Below are 19,026 nucleotides of genomic sequence, written 5' to 3'. Positions count from 1 at the left end.
CTTCCACTAGGAGGCGCTGTTAAAAATGTACCGTTATCAGCAACATGGTCGTCTTCAGCAACCTTCTACACACCTTGTGCTCGAACCCTAATAATATATGTTATGGATGCAGTAAATTTAAATGTGGGGCCATGGAAGGACGGGCAAAAGCAATCAAATGTTTGCCAATGTTTCCCAGGTACTGATGCTGTAATCTTGCACTGGTGATGCCGTTTGGAGCCTCAGTCCGTACAATAGGATTGTGGGGTGGAGCTGCAGTATCAAGGTCCTGGCTCACCACTCGCCGACCAATCGTAACTTGGTCTCAGCTGTCAACCATGAACAAGACAGGAACACTTGCACATGCAGCAGCACATCTTAAATGACAGAAATTACCTTTGGGAAGATTTGTTTATCATTATATACTGTATACTTTTCTGAATGAAATATTAATAAGTTACTGGCGAGAATAGGTGACAAAGAATCACATTCTCTACTACATTTCAACACAACTTGTGTAGCGTCTGCTGGTATGTTAATGTAGTGCAATCATTCAGTGCTGGTGAATAGCATATGAAAGTATAAACAACACAAAGCAGATGCTGTTTGTCTTGGCTCTTTGAAAGTGTAAAGACCGCTGCACTCTCATTAATCTCTATTGGCCTGTGTCACAGCTCAGGGAGAAAGGGCGAGATTACTCCCATCCCGGGCTCAGACTCTCATTTAGCCACATACTTCAAGCCATTATTCAGCCATCATTGGAAAGCTACAAAACAAATGGTATTTACCTCGAAGACCATATTACCTCAGGGGGGAGGGACAGGAAGCTTGGAGGCCAAGACCTGCGGAAAGGAAGTCGGGTATAAAGAGTTTGAAACTTAATGGAGCTGTGACACATTCGCCACGCCTGCAAGTGACAGGACGTGATCTGTCATCTAAGAACATGACAAGCAGCTGAAATGGGCTGGAGAGGGATTTGACACAGATGTCTGACACCACATCTAATCCTCCGCTACCCCGTGGAAACACTACCATAGGATGAATTTTATTGCCATGGCAACAAACTCAGAAATAATCCTGCAGACGTCAAGAGCCTGGGTGATTGGGTGTGATTGTGGTGTTAAATCACAGCCCACATCCAAACCAAAGAATTACTGATTTTCAAATTAGGGCAATGTTAATTAGTCACCCTCCATCACGGTCAACAATCAAAGGGCTTACTTGTGTGGTTCTGAGGCACAATCTTCCTACGCAGCTGAACCGAAGCTTAGCCGTGGCAGTAACACTGATTACAATCTCAACCACAGCTCTATCATTTGTGTCACTCCTTTTCTGGGTGCAACATGTGGAGAGTTAAGAGATCCAGTCCAAGTGTGTCAAGTCGAGGTAAAAGGGGAGGAAAGACTATTTGAATTCAAACAGTGTGTGTGTGTGTGTGATCAGCTGTAGATAAACACCACCTGCCAAACAGGATCAGAGCTACTAAACGGAACGAATAACACCTCAGTCACTACAGGATCCACATCAGGTACACACTAAGAATATGAGAATGGTTTGCAAATCATAACAGAAATACCACATTGCAGCACTTCTGCAGTGTGTGTGTGTGTGTGTGTGGCATTCCCTATGTTGTGGGAACCTAAATCACAGTCACATTATGGGGACAAAAATCAAATCCCCTTAACGTAAATGACTACATTTTAAGGTTTTAAGGTAAGTTTTAAAGTTAGGCTGAGATTAGGTTTAGGTTTAGGTTAAGGTTAGGGTCAGGGTTACGATTATGCCAGTAGTAGTTATGGTTAAGGTCAGAGTAAGTCTCCAGGTATTGGTCCTCTCTTTCTGTTACAGAAAGGGCTGTTCTTGGGATCAAACCTGGTTTTAGGGTTAACATTAAGGGTAGGATCGGGTTAGGTTAAGGTAATTGTTAGGGTAAGGGGTCGGGAATGCATTATATTAGCTGTCAACATTAGCTCACTCGTCATCAGTGATTATTTTATCTTTTGGCATTTTTATACATTTCTATTTTTATTAATACCTATTTTTTGTCATATGTAATTGTCACATGGCATTAATGTCGTATCTCTCTCTAACACGCACAAACACTCACATACACACAGAAAGAACGAGAGAGAGAGAGAGAGAGAGAGAGACCCAGGATGAGTGGGTGCCAAGGAAACTAAAAAATCAATATCACACATCTCTTGTTTTGGAAGTCAGTTCTATGTTTCTCTGTGATGGAGAATAATTGACAGGGCTGCAGTGACGGTCTATAGTTTCTTCAGTGAGTTGTTGTTTCAAAGCAACGCCTGTCAGTTTTCCAGTGTAACTGGGACTTCAATTTTAGAAAGAGGTTAGTTCACTGAATTTTTAAATATTTTAGTACTTTGAGAATCACAAACGAAATTATACTGTGCCTCAAAATATAATCTGGGTGTATATGTTTGTTTGTCTGTTGTTTCTTTTTACAATTTCGGTGGACCATCCCTTATTTCTTTCATACCCACACTTTGTAAAGACTTTAAAGAAGGAATGATGAATAAATGAGTGTATTTTTGCAGCTCAGATGCTTATAATGCATGTTTCTATACGTCTCTGGGTGTACGGCAGCGTTGTGTCCACATGTGTGTCTGTCCTCCTGTCCTTTATTTGCATTCTTGCTGTGGAGTCCCAGTCCCAGTCCCACATCGCTCCCAATTTCCTGCACAGGGTGATGACATTCGGTGGGATTTTGTCTTTTTTTTTTCTCCTGGATTCATTTGTAATCTGTTCCACTGGTATTTCTGCACACTGGATTTGGCAGAATCAGGCCAGAGTAAGACCCAAATGTACACAGAGGCTGTAAATTGGCTTCATATTTCTCTAACTACGTCCCTGCAGGCTCCTGGGAAAAGAGCATAGTATGTAGGTTTATTATAATCACAGCTGAGAGAACAATGTTACTTTGGGGGGGGGCAATTACTGTTAACAACCATATAAGCTATTAATTTTTTTTCCACAAATATCTATATGAAGTGACGCCACTGGGAAAACCGTGTCCATAAGTTGTGACAATTAATCATAAGATAAGCGCTCTTTGGGCAAAGCGGACTTAGTGGCTGTGAGATCATTATCCGTCTTTCTTCATAAAAGTGCATATTGGAATAATCCTGCGAATGTCACTCTTTGCAATCATAAAATCAGTTATCATCTTGGTTTTGCAACACAAAGGGAAGTAAATTACAGTCTCTTCCAACCCTCACACAATACAAAAACTAATCCTTTCATTCAGCATATGAAAAACGGAATCTTGTTTGCTTGGTTTTATATTACGCCTATTGTTCCATGTGTGAAAAACAGAATTTTCTGGTCACCTCGTATCTGATAAGCCGGGTAATTCTCCCGCTCTTGAATCCACACAGGGGTTTGCATTAATTTTCTTATACAAGCACTGTAATCACTCTGTCAAGCCTGTCTCATGCGCAAGAAAGGCGTTGTGGGAAATGCGAGGCCTGCAGGCAACCCTGCTGGATAATTAAAGGCAGCTAGCGGTGGCAATGATGTTTTCTGATTGAAGTTTTAATGTTACTTTGCATCCGAGAGGAGGAGGATGTTGGTTATCGACCTTCTATAAAGACTTAAGGGCCAAGGCCAGGATCTGAGGCTATTGATCTGTCAGGAAAGCAGAGTGGCAATAGCTGTGTTGAGGCACTTCTGTGGGATAGGCCAGCAAGGTCATGTGGCAGGCCATAGGCCAGGCCAGGCCAGGCCAGGCTATTAGAATTCTGATGTGATGTAAGGCTAAATGTCATCCACAGTAGATCTGGGTTTCAAAGGTGGGGAAAGAGGAAATTCGATTATTTCTTACTGTGTTTGTATTGAATGAAGGCTGTGAAGAAAGAATATGGCTCTGTGTGCAGAGAGGTGGAAAGCAAGACTGGCCACTATATCCCTGACTAATTCATTATGTTACAGTCCCCCCTCCAGGATGTTGCTACTTTATTCTCTGCTGGGGTATTAAGAGTCTAATGTCCTTGTTTACGACTTTCTAGAGGTCCATTCACATCCTGTCCATGTCTCTTCTTAGTTAAATAGCAACTAAGTCGAGACGTGAAGGTCTGCGATTTCTTTCAACTCTCTGTTTGTGGACTGGTGACTTTTTCGTGCAGAATTACAGGCATCAGTTTGTGTTAATGCCCTAATGCTAATAAAGATAGAAGGGCTACAGTAGTGTTTGTTTAATACTTACATTCATGGACGTGCACCCCTTTAAAATACTTTTCTTTTTTTAAATTCATGTCCTTTTATTTTTAACTCTTTCATTCATTTCAAATACATTTATGTGGCTGATAAAATCACTTATCAAGTAACAGTGTGTAATAATGCCCCTAAATATTGCAGTTAAACATATAAGATTTGCATTTACTGTATCTTTTGTTTTGTCAATCAATAATGATGAAAAGGGGTCAATGTTGGACCTGAGCCCCTGTCCCCTCAAATGTCTGTGCATGTCACTGCTTACATCTGCGTATTGTCAAAAATGACCAAGCTGTAACAAAGTCTTTTTTCCTTTGAGGCCGTGTTGGAGGACACTCACTGTCCTGAGAGAGAGCGAGAGACACGCGTCTTCATCTATTATCACATGGCTGTATTGGGGAGTTGCTGTGATCCAGTCCCTAAGCTTTGCTCCTAACAGATGCAATGTGGCGACACTGCAGAAATGTGTTTGCTAAAAATAGTGCTCTCTATAAATGGTCCTTGTGATGCACAACTACAGTTCTCTTTCCGTTTCCTTAATATTCTCTCAAGACAAAGAGGTTCACATTAAAATATAAACGAGGAAGGATCAATTTCACTTCTTGAATAAAGCCAGTTTTGTGAGTGGTGGACTGCTAACGGTGGAGGGTAACATGACAAGAGGTTTTTTACCTTTTAGCTCAAATTAAACTATTCTATTTGACCTCTGTTGACCTCTGTTGACTAACATTGCAGGGCACGCAGAGTAAACTTCAGTGTCAACATCAAGGAAGGTTAAAAGTCAACTAAATAGATACAATTGTGACCCATTTATTAACTTTTTTGCACACCTAAAATCCATTGGCATTAAATTCTAGCTACACAACATGGTCTATACAACACATACAGTAAAGAGACACAAACCTTCACAAAGAGATGGTGCTTTGCTCATTGAAATCAGTCTCAGTCATAACTCACCATTTTTACACTTTCACACCTAACAGTGAATCGAAGTTTTTTTTTGATATTGCATATTTATGCTAAGGGTGAAATGACATGCAGTGCTGTTATCGAAGCGTACGTTTAAGTATATGTGTTATCAGTGGAGTATTGTGATATTCCATCGCTAACTCACAGCACCATCTGGGTACATCCATTGGAAAAAAAAAAAAAAAAACACCTATCGAGGGCAGTTACACATACATTATGTGGTAGTTTGATGAATTGAAATGATTTTGCCCCTGAGGTTGCTTTGTTGCTTCAACTTGTGATTCAGTCGTCGCCTTTTGTGCGCCTGGCTCCCAGCTCTTTGAAGTGAGAACAAGGTTAGCGATGTAAGCCCCAACAGCAGTAACCTGATTTACGCATGTGCATAACATATACAACACTGTGCATATTTGACAAATCAATGACTCACGCTGCCCTGTACTTTGAGTACTCCTCTAGTCATGCTGGCAGGGGAAGTGGGCAAAGTTTTTATTTTTACTAGTACAGTGTGTGTCTTAGAGCATGAGGTCTATTGCCAATGCAGTCAGTAATCTTTACTGAATGTGACTCGACGTTCTGAAAACAGCGCCAACTCCCTTCTTTTCCTTTCTTCACACGCTTCACACTTAGAGACGATACTTTCTCAGGAGCTCTGACTGCCACATATACTTCCTCTCTGGAAAGCGATCAGGAATTCTTATACGCTGGAAGTCCTGGATGCATTTCGCCAGCTCCTGCTGCGGAGTCATCTTCTCCTTATTCGATTTTCTCTTTGCGGCCTCTCGATCTCGGACCCCGAAGGTTCTCACGCGGAGCATGTCAGTTTTGCGGCGCATCTCTGCCTGCTGCATCATATGAATTGGTCCTTTAGGCATAGGACGGTCTAGCGTTTGGATGTTTGTCTGCCGTCTCACCGGGCCACGGATCACGGTTCCTTGAGGGGAGCTTGCCTCTGACTGGGTCTCAGAACAGGAAGTTGAGAGGTCGTTTAAGGAAGTACCACTCTCACCCTCGTGCTCACTTTTGTGGCTCTTGCAGCAGCAGTCACAGTGAGAGGACGACCACCTCGAGGGCCCACCTGAGGAACACACACAAAAACACACTTATCTAGTTGTTCTGACCATATGCACACAAACACCACACACATGACTCAGGTGCAGGGTGTCGGGACCTGTCAGTCCCAAAAAAGATAACACAGACCGCAGGAGTAAAGTGGATGCAACGTTGTTAGATCACTTAACGAGGAGCTCTGGGAGAGAGTTTGGGACGCGGTCAAACTGATACCGCGGCACAGTGATACAGGCCAGATAGAAACTGTTGGACAGAGGTTTAACTGCTCAAACGTGTTAACATAACACATGCATGCATGTTTGTGGTTTAAAGCCCGTTAGTTGTGTGCACCAAACTCTCTCCCAGATCTACTTTCCTCCGCTCCGAAGCCTTGTTAAATGATTTAAGTCTTAATGGCATGGCGCCTTCTTATCTGACAGAGCTCTTTAGGCTTCAGAGCTCTGACATCATCTGACCAAACTACACATGCCAAGATCACAGCTTAAAAAAACAGGTTTGTTGAAGCTTTTTGGTGGTGACCTCCAAGCTGTGGGACAGCCTACCTTTATATGTTTGAGCAGCCCTTTCAGCTCTGCTTGAGCACGATGCATTTTATTTTTATGGTGCATGCATGCTGTAGCTTATTTTAGCTGTACTTCTTATAATGTATTTATCTTAGCACAGTAGTTTTTATTTCTGATTTAAGTGTGTATATTTGTGTTTGTACACAGCACGTCTGTCAACTGAGGTTTCTCCCTTTGCAGAGAGACTGTAAAGAGCCAGCTGTCTGTGTGGTGACAGATTCCACCACTGAACAAAAGACACACTTGGACTAACCAAGCAAATGCTGACGAATGCTGTTGCAGCTGTTTCAATGTCATACATACAGTATATCTTTAAATTAAAATGAGATGCCTGCATGTGGGTTGCTATTGGCAAGTTATTGGCATAGACATGTAAAATTTGAAGGAGCTATACTGGTAGTATGTGCCTATTGCATCCTCTTATAAGTAGAACCCAGTGACTTGTTCACTGTGTCTCCCTAAAAGACCTTTAACATTTCCCAAGGCAACGCTTGTCAGGACGCAAGGCAATCCACTTTTCCATCGTAGTTTCTTATTCGAAATGTAACCAGCGTACCAAGGAGGTGATGCAGTATTTTTCTTATTTCGGATCACTCAGTCAAACAAGAATACAAATTTGCTTTCTGCCTTTAGGGAGGCATTAAGGTCAGAAAAAGCAAGGTAGACGCAAAAAATAAATCTTGGGTAGTAGCAGAACCAGGTCATTGAAGAGAGGAGTGAATAGATGTACCTGCAGACCCTGCAGGTGTCCTGACCTCCTGTCACAAAGTAGAGGAGCAGCGAACCAAGAACAAGCAGAAGACTTTAATGGCCTGTGCCTATTTCTTATCTCATCTCATGTCCTCCTGCTTCACTGCTAATTAGGAACCAGGAGTCCTGTACTGCACTGTGACGTGTAGTGAAGACAATTTATAGAAAAGTAGATGTTTTATTTGCAAAAATATTCTTGAACTTGTCTGATTAGGATGAACAAACAGGTTGAAAACTGCTGTGTTTGCTGTAGCATAAACAGCGGTGTATGAGAAGAAAAAAAATACTTGGCACCCAGATGCTAAAAACCTCTTAATAGCTTTTTCCAATGCAATGATACACAGTCAATATCTCAGAGGGAACAATCATTTGTCCATTACCTCCATCTAGTGCATGCACTGGTTTATACTGAACAGAGTTCAAGGGGGATTTTAACCTCTCTGTGCACACTGTAATAACGACCTTATCTCTGGTGTGATGATTGCATTGGGCTGATAGTGAGAGACTCACTAACAGCATTTTAATGGCTAATCCATGGGTAAAGAGGCCAATCAGTGCACCAATTTCCCCACACAGAAAATGAATCTAGCTGGAACAGCACACGGCAAATGGATGCAGGCGCTTTAGAGAGGGAGGGAGGCTGTGAATTGTTTCTAAATGACTGAATGCTGTTGTCCAGAGGGGCAACCCGTTTACGAAGCTAGCCAACACCCAATGATATCGTCATAACACTCTCAGCTTATGCGGGAGAATGAATTGTATGAAAGCCACTGACAGCCTGAGAAGCACCTGCGCTTTCATTTTGCTGTAGCTTTTTCCAAACATGGAAGTGGCTTGGCTCTGACCATAGACCATATATAAAAAGTACATATAGACCTCCAGTTTGCCAGTTGAGGACAACCTGGACGTGACGCATACAGCACATTATGATCTCAAGTGGGCCGGACCAGTAAAATAATAGCATAATAATAATATAAACAACAAGAACTCCTATTTTTTTCCCTTTGTCGTTCAAAACATATTATGAACAACCGGATGTTTCCTGAGAAAAATAAGTGCAATTTCAAGAGTATTATGCATAATTTTACCATTTACACATGTGCATTACCATTTATACCATCAGAGTAGATTTATATGATTCTGAGACTATAAATTATGGTACTTTACATTATGATTAGATTTGTAAAGATTAATCCTGTAGGCCGGATTGGACCCTCTGACTGTACATTTGACACCCTTGCTATTGTGCTACCAACTCTGCTGGTTACAAAAAGAAGTCTGTTCAATTGTAATTCGATAGGAAAACAAACTTTCCCATCACTTGATTTGTAAACATTTTCCTGAGGATTTTAATGAGTTCCCATTTAGATGCAAATAGAGAATAAATCAGGGCCCATTTGAGTAGACACTGGTGTGATTGACAGCTAGTTTCGCTCAATAGGAGTGTGCTTGCAGGTGACATCTGTGAATTTCCATTTGCAAATGAATGAATGAATGAATGAATGGATGGATGAACGATCCGGCTTTGATGGCCCTGTCAGAGCCAGGAAACCGCTAAGAACCTTGTCGAGAGACCCGGTCCTTCTGTGGTGCACATAAACAACTGGCCGTGCATAACACACTTTGCTGTCTTTTCAGGGAAGCCATTGATTGCATTGTGTTTTTCTCAGATCTATACAGTCTCTCTGAGAGATCATATTCCAACCACATTAAGAGACTGGACCAGACGCAAGCTGTATCTGCACTTCTCATGAATAGCACGGGGAGGGTCGAGTTTTGAGTGGGAGCGTGCAGGCGTGTCACATGGGGTTTCCTCAAACCCCCTCCATGTTTGTCCTCCTGACAACAAAAGTCTGTTTTATGTTCATTCAACTGGTTATTAGATTAATATAAAGTAGCAGGCGGGCCACACAGTTGGTGTCGTGGTTAGCACTCTTGCCTTTGCAGCAATCTGAACAAGGGCCTTTCTGCATGGAGTTTGCTCCCCGTGTGTGTGTGTGTGTGTGTGTGGGCTTACTCCGGGTTCTCCAGTTTCCTCCTACAGTCCAATATGGAGATTAGGTGATTTGGACACTCTCAACCACCCACTCTCAAAAGGTGTGAGAGTGGGTGGTTGTTTGTATGTGTATGTGGCCCTGTGATGGACTGAACTGTGTGCCCCGCCTGTCGCCCTATGTCAGCTGAGATTGGCACAGCTCCCTCCCCGTGACCCTCATGTGGAGGATAAAGTGGTAGAAGAAGGATGGATCAAGTAGCAGGAGAGTAGAACATGAACATGATGGGAGACTGTGAGCAGTGACAAACTCAAACACCACTGAGTTTCTTGGCAGACATTAGTGTGTTCAGTGCTGACTCAGTATTGTGTGTCTGATGATTCATTGTTTTTAAGGAAAGAGCAGTTCTGTGCTTCAGACATGTAACCTGAGAGAGGCTTGGCACGACCTGATAGTTGGGAGGCAAAAATAAATAAACAAAAACAAACGATCAGCAGTTTCATGTTATTATTGTATTATTGCACAGAAAGGCCGTAACACAATTTAGTTTTGTATGCAGACCCGAGTGCCCTGCAGCTGTCTACAGTGACATGAACTGTGCCCATAATAATCTAAATAAATCAAATAAGTGTTGAAGTCAAAGCAGCATTTTATACACAGGCTGTCTGCTTCCGACAGAAAGTGTCTGAATTTCTCTAATAAACATGTCTGCTATATTTACTTTCATTACCTGCTTCTTATTTGTCCAAATGTGTGTTCCTAAAGCACCTCTTTCTGTAAATGGGACCGAAATAAAGGAGCATCGGTTGAGCACACCAATCAGAGGTCTGTGGATGCAAAGCACGCAATCTCCACCTCCTTATTGTCAGACTTCCGGACGATTTATTGCTAGACAGGGATTTACAGTGTGAGTACTGTGGACTGGTGCCAAGTGCCTCCTGATGTTGATGAGGTCCGTCCTTTTAGTCTACATTTTTATATTGTTAATTTAGCGTCTTATGTCTTTTACCCTGCTTCTATTGCCACGCCAATGAAGATTTGACATGTATTACACACTGAAAAATAACTTCCTTCCTTCCAGGACAATAAAGCTTCTATAAATCTATTGGAGGAGCTCAAATCTTCAATATCAGATGATCACATTAATTTATTTTTCTTTTATTCATACTTTAATCACCCAGGAAGGTCCCATCCCTTCTTCCATGGAGTCCTGGTCAATGCAGCAGCACAAATACTACAAATACTTACAGAGACAAAGCTATTTTAGATATAAAACTCACAAAAGAATATAAAAGGTAAAAGGAAGTAGTTGAAGAAGAGACATAATAAAGTAAAGTGCAGAAGTATACAGGCCAAACCAACAAGATCCTCAATCCGAGCCCCTTGGATGTTTGTTTCATGATGGTCCATAAAAAAAGCCCTTGATGTGACATTATAAGACTCTAGACATATACATAAGAAGTTCATTTAACAAGGCCTCGCTAGTAAAAATCAGCATATGCATTTTCCTCCTCTGGTTAACAGACAACCAACCTACAGATTCATACAAAATACAGTGGCGAGTGTATGAGCCAGCATTTATTACAAAACCATGATTTACACAGTCCAGTTTCTGAAGAAGAGATAAAGCTGCGTGCATGTAAATCACATCACCATAATAATGAGCACTGTACAGTTCTGTTTCTTGCCTCTAGGGGAAAACATTTCTTCAAACGATATCAAGCCATATGCCCAGATATTTGTGACTCTTTCTGTACATGAAGTGCAGTGTTTTAAAAATGGAATAGTGAGAAGTCACAGTTGATTGTGCAGCCCTACTGAACAGCCTGGTTTATTTTTTTATTATGCAGTACAATCCACTTCTTCTGTATGCAGCCTTGTCGCTTGACAATAGTTTGAATGTAGTGACTATACATATATATATATATATATGTATATATATGTATATATATATATATGTATATATATGTATATGTATATATATATATGTATATATATATGTATATGTATATATATATTTAAAAGTTCCACACGACAGCTTCAACCCTTTGACACCCTTTGAGCGTATCGCAGACGACACGTTTGCACACTTTGCATTATCGTAATTATGCGACAGTTTGTGCTATCGCTAATGGTTTCTGGAAGCTGAGAAGTCAAAGCCAACGTGTTACGCTAATTTCCCTACATACATACATTTTTTAAACATGCAGTAAGTTGTAAATAACTGCCAGATATTGGAGGTTATTCTGGATTTCTTGCCCTTTTATGGGTAAAATAAGCAAAAAAAAGTGCAGTGCATCTGCTGAGTGCAGATGCTCTGATGTGTCTTTCATTCTGCAGCTCCTATATCCAGCTCCACAAATTTTTTTTTTTTACTTTGCCTCTGCCTCAGGAGGAGTGTAGTTTACATGCTTGTTAGCTCACAAATTAGGCCAATGCGTCCTTGCAGCAGAAAATGTCTTGCCTTGCAAGGCCAGTGACTGTCCTTACAGGAAGAAGAAAATCCATTTCAACAAGATTGTCCTATCTGCTGTAAAAGTATCACTTCGAGCCTAACGGATGGCTTCAGCCACCTTCTTGCCAACGACAATAATGTCTGTTGGAATGTGTATGTTGAGATAAGTCGTAAACGAATGTAAATGTTATTTTCCATGACAATTTGTCAATATCAGTTACCTTCACCTCACCAGTGCACTGTGCCAAAACAACCGTCATTCACCGCAGGCTAGAGACACACCTGGGGAGGAGTAAAGTCCGGGTGAACCCTGCAGCTTCCCAAGGACACAGAGCATCTCTTCGTCACTCAAAAACTGCCTCGACCCAAATTATCAAAGAATGACAGCCTCACTGGGTGATAGTTAATGACAAGCCGCTGCCGTCCCTTCCCACAGTCAGAGGGTGGCTGCCCACTGAGTCTCTCCCTCACGGAGTGATATACACATAACGCAGACAGATTGAAGTGTCTATATCGGCCTCTCCCTGTAGGCTTGTCCCCTGACCCAGTACCATACCCCTTCACTGCACAACAAATGATGAGAGCGGGAAGACATCACTGAGATCTTGTCAACACCTCAATGTTGTTTGGAGGAGACTGGATGAAAGAGGGGGGACAATTCCTTGTCCCTTTCGCAGACAAGGAGGATTTTCAGAGCAGGTAACAAAAGTAAAATTACTTTCACACGCAAATCCTCTGACTTTCCACAAATAAACTACCAATTAATCTCTTCCAACACTCTTTTTGCATTTCTTCCAATTCCAGCCTACAAAATAACTACAATCAATCAAAATCACACAAACACTATTTGATGGATTATATCTGCAACCACTGACGTGATGCACCAGCTTGTTTCAGTAGTGTCTGTGCATAATTCTTCATTTTTATTCTTGATCATTTATTTCTATTCTGCATTACAGTTTGAGTCTAACTGAGCCAGGGCAACTGCCTGTCACAGTTTAACTGTTAATCTAAAACTAAACGGAAAAAGGGCAATTTAATACGGTGCAAGATTTGTGTTTAAGTTCCTCAGCATTTACTGAGATTACAACAGATCTTTGGGACAAATCTACCTAATCTCACATGCAATAAAAGACATGAAACTTCAAACAGAGCCAAAAAAGAGAAGCTTCCCTTCAGAGGATCCCCTCATCTTTAGAAAACACTTAGCTCTGCCCACAATGTGAGGAGTTTCACCATCCAGACTGCCATTAAGTGTCTCTGGGGGGACACGGTGTTAGATGTCCGATGGTAAGAGCTGTTATACCTGTTCTCCCACAGCTGCACGGCGCAAAAAGAAACAGGGCCACAAGTTACTCGACTTAAATATTGGCCAAAGTTTAAGTTTCTTGTTTTTAAACTAACATGATGTGAGTTATAAGTGCTTCATGATAAGAGTCATTGCACCAGTTCCACATTTCAGAATGCTTGAGATGGGCAATCCATCAACGTCTGTGCAGTTACTTGTCAAAATTGCCTTATCATCACTCAGTAATGAGGCAGAGGAGTACTGTGGAAACTCTCTTTGTTGGTGTGTTCAAGGACACTGGAACATATCTGCGAGTCAGCGGCCAGACAGTACTGTATGTCGTTGCACATACACTATAAAGTGTTGAAGTAGCTTGATTTAGAAAACAAACAGCAAGCAGCAAACCGTTTATAGTAAATGAGCTAAAACATGGAAAAAAAAAACAAACAAACACCAGCGTATTTCAGAACTCGCTGCTTCAAGGAATGATTTATTTCAGAAACTACATTTTCCCTTTGCATCTGCACCTTTTCAATAAACCCGGATGTACTCTCAAGGTGAGTCAGATTGTCTACTTAAACTGATGTAGTGCACAAAGCTCTGCAACTATGGCAAAAGCAAACACACATGTCTGTGCTTTACCTCTGACAATTCCTCTGCCCAGATGCTCTTAAGGGCGTATATGAGTTATTCTTGGGGGCGCATTCATCTTTCGCAGGCACTGCCAATCCATCCAGACTCCAACCAGGCTCTCTGAGAGCCAGGAGACGGCCCAATCTCTGCCTCCATTACACCCAAGCAATTGATTACTTTCCCCCCGTCTCTCCCTGCCGTCTTGTGGCTATTGTTCAGGAGCCATTATGGCTGCACATCATCTCATTCACAGTCCAAATGAAGACTGCAGAGTTATATTAACAGAGCACAACTGACTGGCATAATCATTTTCCATCTTTACTGTTTGTGTCTCCCATTGGTGACAGTTCTGCACGTCTCTTTCAGAATATGAGATGTGAAACTTTCCCTGATGATTTGGTCTGCTTCTGTGATGTGGGGGCTGTAATGTCACAGCAGGTTACGCTGGGACTTTGTGCTAAATGATGAGCTGATATCTGCTCTATTTTAAAACGCGATTGGCGCTCGGTTAAAATATGACTTGTGTTTCAAATGGCGCTTAAAAATAGCTGAACATGAATCTCTCGAAATGGCACTTCCAGTGGATGATTGGAGATGAGGAAATATTTTGGGATCGCAGATTGCCTTTAAATTAGCCAAGACTCTCTCATCTTCTTTCCCCAGAGATAATTGGCAATAAAGAGACCATGCCCGGGCAAGAACCTCAAGGTTAGAATTGTTAATCATTTTAATAATATTAACATTATCACTGTCAATCAAAAATCTAATTTTACTATCATGCTAAACAATTTCTGCTTGACAAAAAGCCTGATTGTCTTATAATGCTGACCTACATTTGTTTTATTTATACGAAACATCACCAAAGATATTTTGTTTTTCTTGAACTGGCAGAAAGGAGCTTTCATACTCTTTCTGTATTAGTGTTGATAAATGTCTCTCTCTGGCTCATTTGTTTATTTGAAGGGTGAACAAGTCATACCAGGTTAATTGTGAATTATTTGTCATGGCCAAGTGATGAAACTCCTGTTCGTGATGGATGCTCGGACACCGTGGCCTCCTGAGGGGAATGCCCCTTTGCGCAAAGAATCATTTGTTTTAGTCTGTGGAGAAACCAAGAGCAAATGTCCAGCCAGGCAGGAGTGGGTGAGTGTCCACACCTTATGAAGGAATAAATGAACCCCCTCACTGTTGCTGTAGATGATACCACACTGCAGAATTATCTGTAGTACCATTGGGTATTTTTGGAAACTCGAGTCCACACTAACACTGACAGCCAGTGGCGTATGTAGAAAACAACTGATGCACTGAAGGAACTGACAGGCTGTAAGAGTGTCTTTGACTTTGCTTTGCTACCAGGCTGAGTTGTTCATTTTACACTAACTCAACAAACCCAGCCTGTTTGTTTGACTCCATATGGGGCTGAACAAGAGGAACGAGAGAAAAGCTCGACTGAAAACAACAAACAATTCTGCACATCTGTTTCATGCCCTTTAGTCCAAAAGGTGCACTTACACGTATTCTTAGTTTAGGACTATCTATCTGCCCTGGGCCAGATACTGCCCCACATTCAGAATCAGGTTACAGAATGAGTTTTAAAAGTGGATGCAGGCCGCTGTGTTGTAAAGCAAAGGCTCTTACGTCTGTCTGCCTTTGACATGTCTATCCATCACTCTGCCAAGGCCTTCGTCTCATAAAGCTCACTGTATATATATATATATATGTGTACATGTGTGTGAGTTTCCTTTCACCCTCACCTTGTCTGCTCTCTTTCAACGAAAACCAGGTGTGTGTGTGTGTTTGTGTCCGAGTCTGAACACCCAAAACCTTTTCCACGCCTCTCCCTCAAACTCAATGATCTTTCCTGTCTGATAGTTGCTTTAATCTATTTTTCTTCCTCGCTTCCTCACTCTTTTTTTCTGCCTCAGTTCTTTCTCCCCATGGTCAGGCCTCATGCAACTTTTACTGTCTCATCCCTCGTGCTCAGCCACTCTCCTCCATCTGCTCTTCTTCGCTTCCTTTCCCTCCATAAATTCCCTCTCTCTTCTCCTCTCCTCGCGTGCACTCCTCGCTAACTACAACTTTTTTCTTCCATGGTGTACATGTCTCTTCCCTACTTTAAGCTTCATTTGAATATTCACTTAACACAAGCAAATCCATCAAAAAATATGAAACTCTCTTGTTTCCAATATATAAGTATACATTTATTGAAGTGACATTAAACAATGAAAAATCAAAGATTTTGGTTTCGAAACCAACTCATTGCCATATGCTGCTGAATGACTCAGGGAATAACTGGATGTTATCGTAGGTCATTTCAGAGCCCATTATTATAAGTAGCCCATATTAACAACCATATTGATTAATCATAAGCCAAATGCATGTTATGTTCTCCTCAGCACTGCACCTCCAGTATTTACCCTCCAACTGCTTTTTCCTCAGCTCTTCAAAAAGAAGTCAGGATAATGAACAAAGTGCTTTTTAATTGGCCATATGGCACAACTCCTCCCTGTGCAGAGAGGGATGAACCGTATTGACAACTAATTAAAGGCACTTTTTTTAATGAGTAAACAATTATGACATTGCAGTGGCATCCATGTGTATTTTTGCTGCCCACTGTGGAATCTGAGCAATAAGCCGTGTTTACTTTACGCATGACGCGTGCAGCAGCCTTCTGACTCAACTCCCATTGAAGCCCCTGGGCAAGAAATTTAAAGTCAGCCAATGCAAGGTATATGTGGATAGTCAAATGGGAAGGGGATGTTGCGATGCCTCCTGGTGGTGTGACTGAGCCAGACAAAGAGTTTTGCATGAAAAAGTAAAATGTATCACCTCTCATCTTATAGGCTTCTTCATTTCTGTCCAGTTCAATAAACCAAACAATATGAATATGTTTAGGGGGAGGGACACCTTTATTATTTATGACTTTGACACCAGGTGTTTATGTTTAATGTCCCTGTTGTTTATATTATATGTGAAGGTCGGAATCTCTCATTTAATTCACATCAGCCTTGAAAGTATAATATGTGGGAGTAAATCTTCACTCACGGTAGAAGATGTACTGTGCGTAATTGGACCAGACCCTGTCATCCGCGTAATGGCCGATGGGGGACGCAGTCAGGGACGAGTTGCAGGCCACAATGTGAAAGCCGCTCTCTGACAGCATGTCAAAAGCTCTCTCCAGGTGCCGGAACTTGAGGTAGAACCTGCAGGAGTACCGGTCCGGTGGTCGGTCCGTGTCCCTGTTCTCATTCAGGGCGTCTCCGAACACCTCCTTCGCCAAGCCGATCCTGCTGCTGATGAAGATCCGTGGTAACTTTTTGGCCTTACCATCAATGAGACTCTCTCTGCCTCCGGCAGCACGTACGCCTGTCAAAGCCACCGTGATGTAGCCGTACCTCCTGTCCAGGGAGTAAGAGGGGTAAAACCTCTGATCGCTGTCCTGCGACGCATCATCCACATCACTGTAGTTTAACTCGTCCGAGATGAGGTTTGGCTCCTCAGAGGACAGAAGTTTGACCAGATCTGGCAGCTGGAAATATTCCGCCTCTCGTTTCAACCTCCCTCTCTCGGGAAAGTGATCAGGGAGAACAACTTGCTTGTCTCTAAGGTAATCCAATACATACCGGAACAGAAAGCCATCTCTGTCGATGAAATAACGTCCTTTAAAGTCCCGGGACAAGTCATTTGAAGAGCCCTTCTTATTAGAGAACAGTTTTCCGAGTAAGGAGTTTGGAAAGCTTGCCAAGGTGGCATGGCGAGTGTAATACACCTGCCCTCCCACATTCAGCTCAATAACATCTGATGGAGGGATTTGCACTGAGCTTTGCTCTTTTGCAGGCTGCGTTTTGCAGTTTTCGCTCAGTGCCATTGTTTTGTTCCAGATTTTGCAGGAAATCTGAGTCCCTATCACAGAGCGCACAAATGTCCCAGGAGTTCAGGATGTGGGATGCAGCTGCATGATGTGGATGCTCTCAGGTCCCAAAGCACAGTCTTGATTTAGGCTGCAATCACTCACAACCTATGTCTAAATACAACCTATGTCTAAATACAAACAATTTCAATGTGTGCCCTAAAGTGAACCCTTCAACCCAGTGCGTAAATGTGCCCGTCCACGTTGAATCCGCTCGATGATCGCAATCAGCATCATGTTTCTCGCATCCTCAGCGACGGCTCACTTCAGAGAAATACAATCCCCACTTCAGTCTGAGATTTCCCTCCATGAAAAGAAGTAAAACACACGCTTTGTTTCCCGCTCAAGTTTCTGTGGAAAGATTCGACCTCTTTTTGTGAATAGGACTCGAGTTCACGCTCATCAGTCAGACTGAGCGAGGAACGTGGACGTGCATCCCTTCATGCTACTGAGCGTCGCTTCTGACAAATGGGATGCTGCTGAAACAGGAACGAAAGCGGGACTCTGGTGCGCACCCATCTCTCCAAACTGCTGAGAGCGGAAACGCTCGGTCCGACAGAAGGCTGAGAGATAATGCTGCTCTGAGAGAGCGAGCGAGAGAGAGAGAGAGAGAGAGAGAGAGAGAGAAGAGAGAATCGTCCCGTGAAGTGATGACTTACATCATCTTAAAGGAAAATGACATTTGCAGGAGATGGACAGAAAATGGACTCCATGCATTTGTGCTGATTTACAACAAATGCTGATCCAGGCGAGCAGCTGCGGAGCGGATTCAGGTCTAATGCAGTCTTAAAATCCGAGCGTTGCGGATTTTTAATTCCTTCTTCCCAGAGGCTTCCGCATTTACATGTCAATGCTCTCAGTGCACGGGCTTATCCCGAGAGAGTGAGAGAGGGTTGATGGCAATGCCTTGCTCAAAGGCCCATCGGCAGTGACAAAGCTGGTGATTTATGGAATAGTTCCTCCTCTTTAACTCTGTCTCTGTACAACTGCCAACATTAAAATTTAATACATTTAGATAAAATTGACAGACTGAGCATGTTGGCAAAAAAACAGCATCACTTCTTTCACCCACAACTATTTGACTTAATATGAAAATCGATCCTTTCATTATCAATTTAACTGAGGGAAATCCTCCTTCAGCACCATGGACAGATCTCAGCTCCCACCATCCTCTGCTGCTATCC

General features: G+C 42.3%; 1 protein-coding gene across 1 annotated transcript; it reads right to left on the bottom strand.

Moving 5' to 3' along the window:
- Positions 1–5,006: 5,006 nt before the first annotated feature.
- Positions 5,007–18,662, bottom strand: LOC122760019 (BTB/POZ domain-containing protein KCTD16-like). Its single transcript, XM_044015082.1, has 2 exons — positions 16,978–18,662; positions 5,007–6,256 (listed from the first exon to the last, which is right to left on the bottom strand). Exons 1-2 carry the CDS (start codon positions 17,798–17,800, stop codon positions 5,805–5,807), a joined length of 1,275 nt encoding a protein of 424 aa, XP_043871017.1. The 5' UTR covers positions 17,801–18,662; the 3' UTR covers positions 5,007–5,804.
- Between the last annotated feature and the right edge of the window lie 364 nt (positions 18,663–19,026).

The sequence above is a fragment of the Solea senegalensis genome, unplaced genomic scaffold, assembly GCF_019176455.1.
Source record: "Solea senegalensis isolate Sse05_10M unplaced genomic scaffold, IFAPA_SoseM_1 scf7180000012844, whole genome shotgun sequence".
NCBI classification, from domain to species: domain Eukaryota; kingdom Metazoa; phylum Chordata; class Actinopteri; order Pleuronectiformes; family Soleidae; genus Solea; species Solea senegalensis.
This window is presented reverse-complemented; position numbering and strand designations above follow the sequence as displayed.

What these genes read in the sequence shown, in the direction of transcription:
- LOC122760019 (XM_044015082.1), bottom strand. Translation starts at nt 17,800, where the DNA reads ATGGCACTGAGCGAAAACTGCAAAACGCAGCCTGCAAAAGAGCAAAGC. An exon ending in CGCACAGTACATCTTCTACC is followed by an intron (nt 6,257 to 16,977) that starts GTGAGTGAAGAT and finishes TGTGTTCCTCAG; the next exon opens with GTGGGCCCTCGAGGTGGTCG.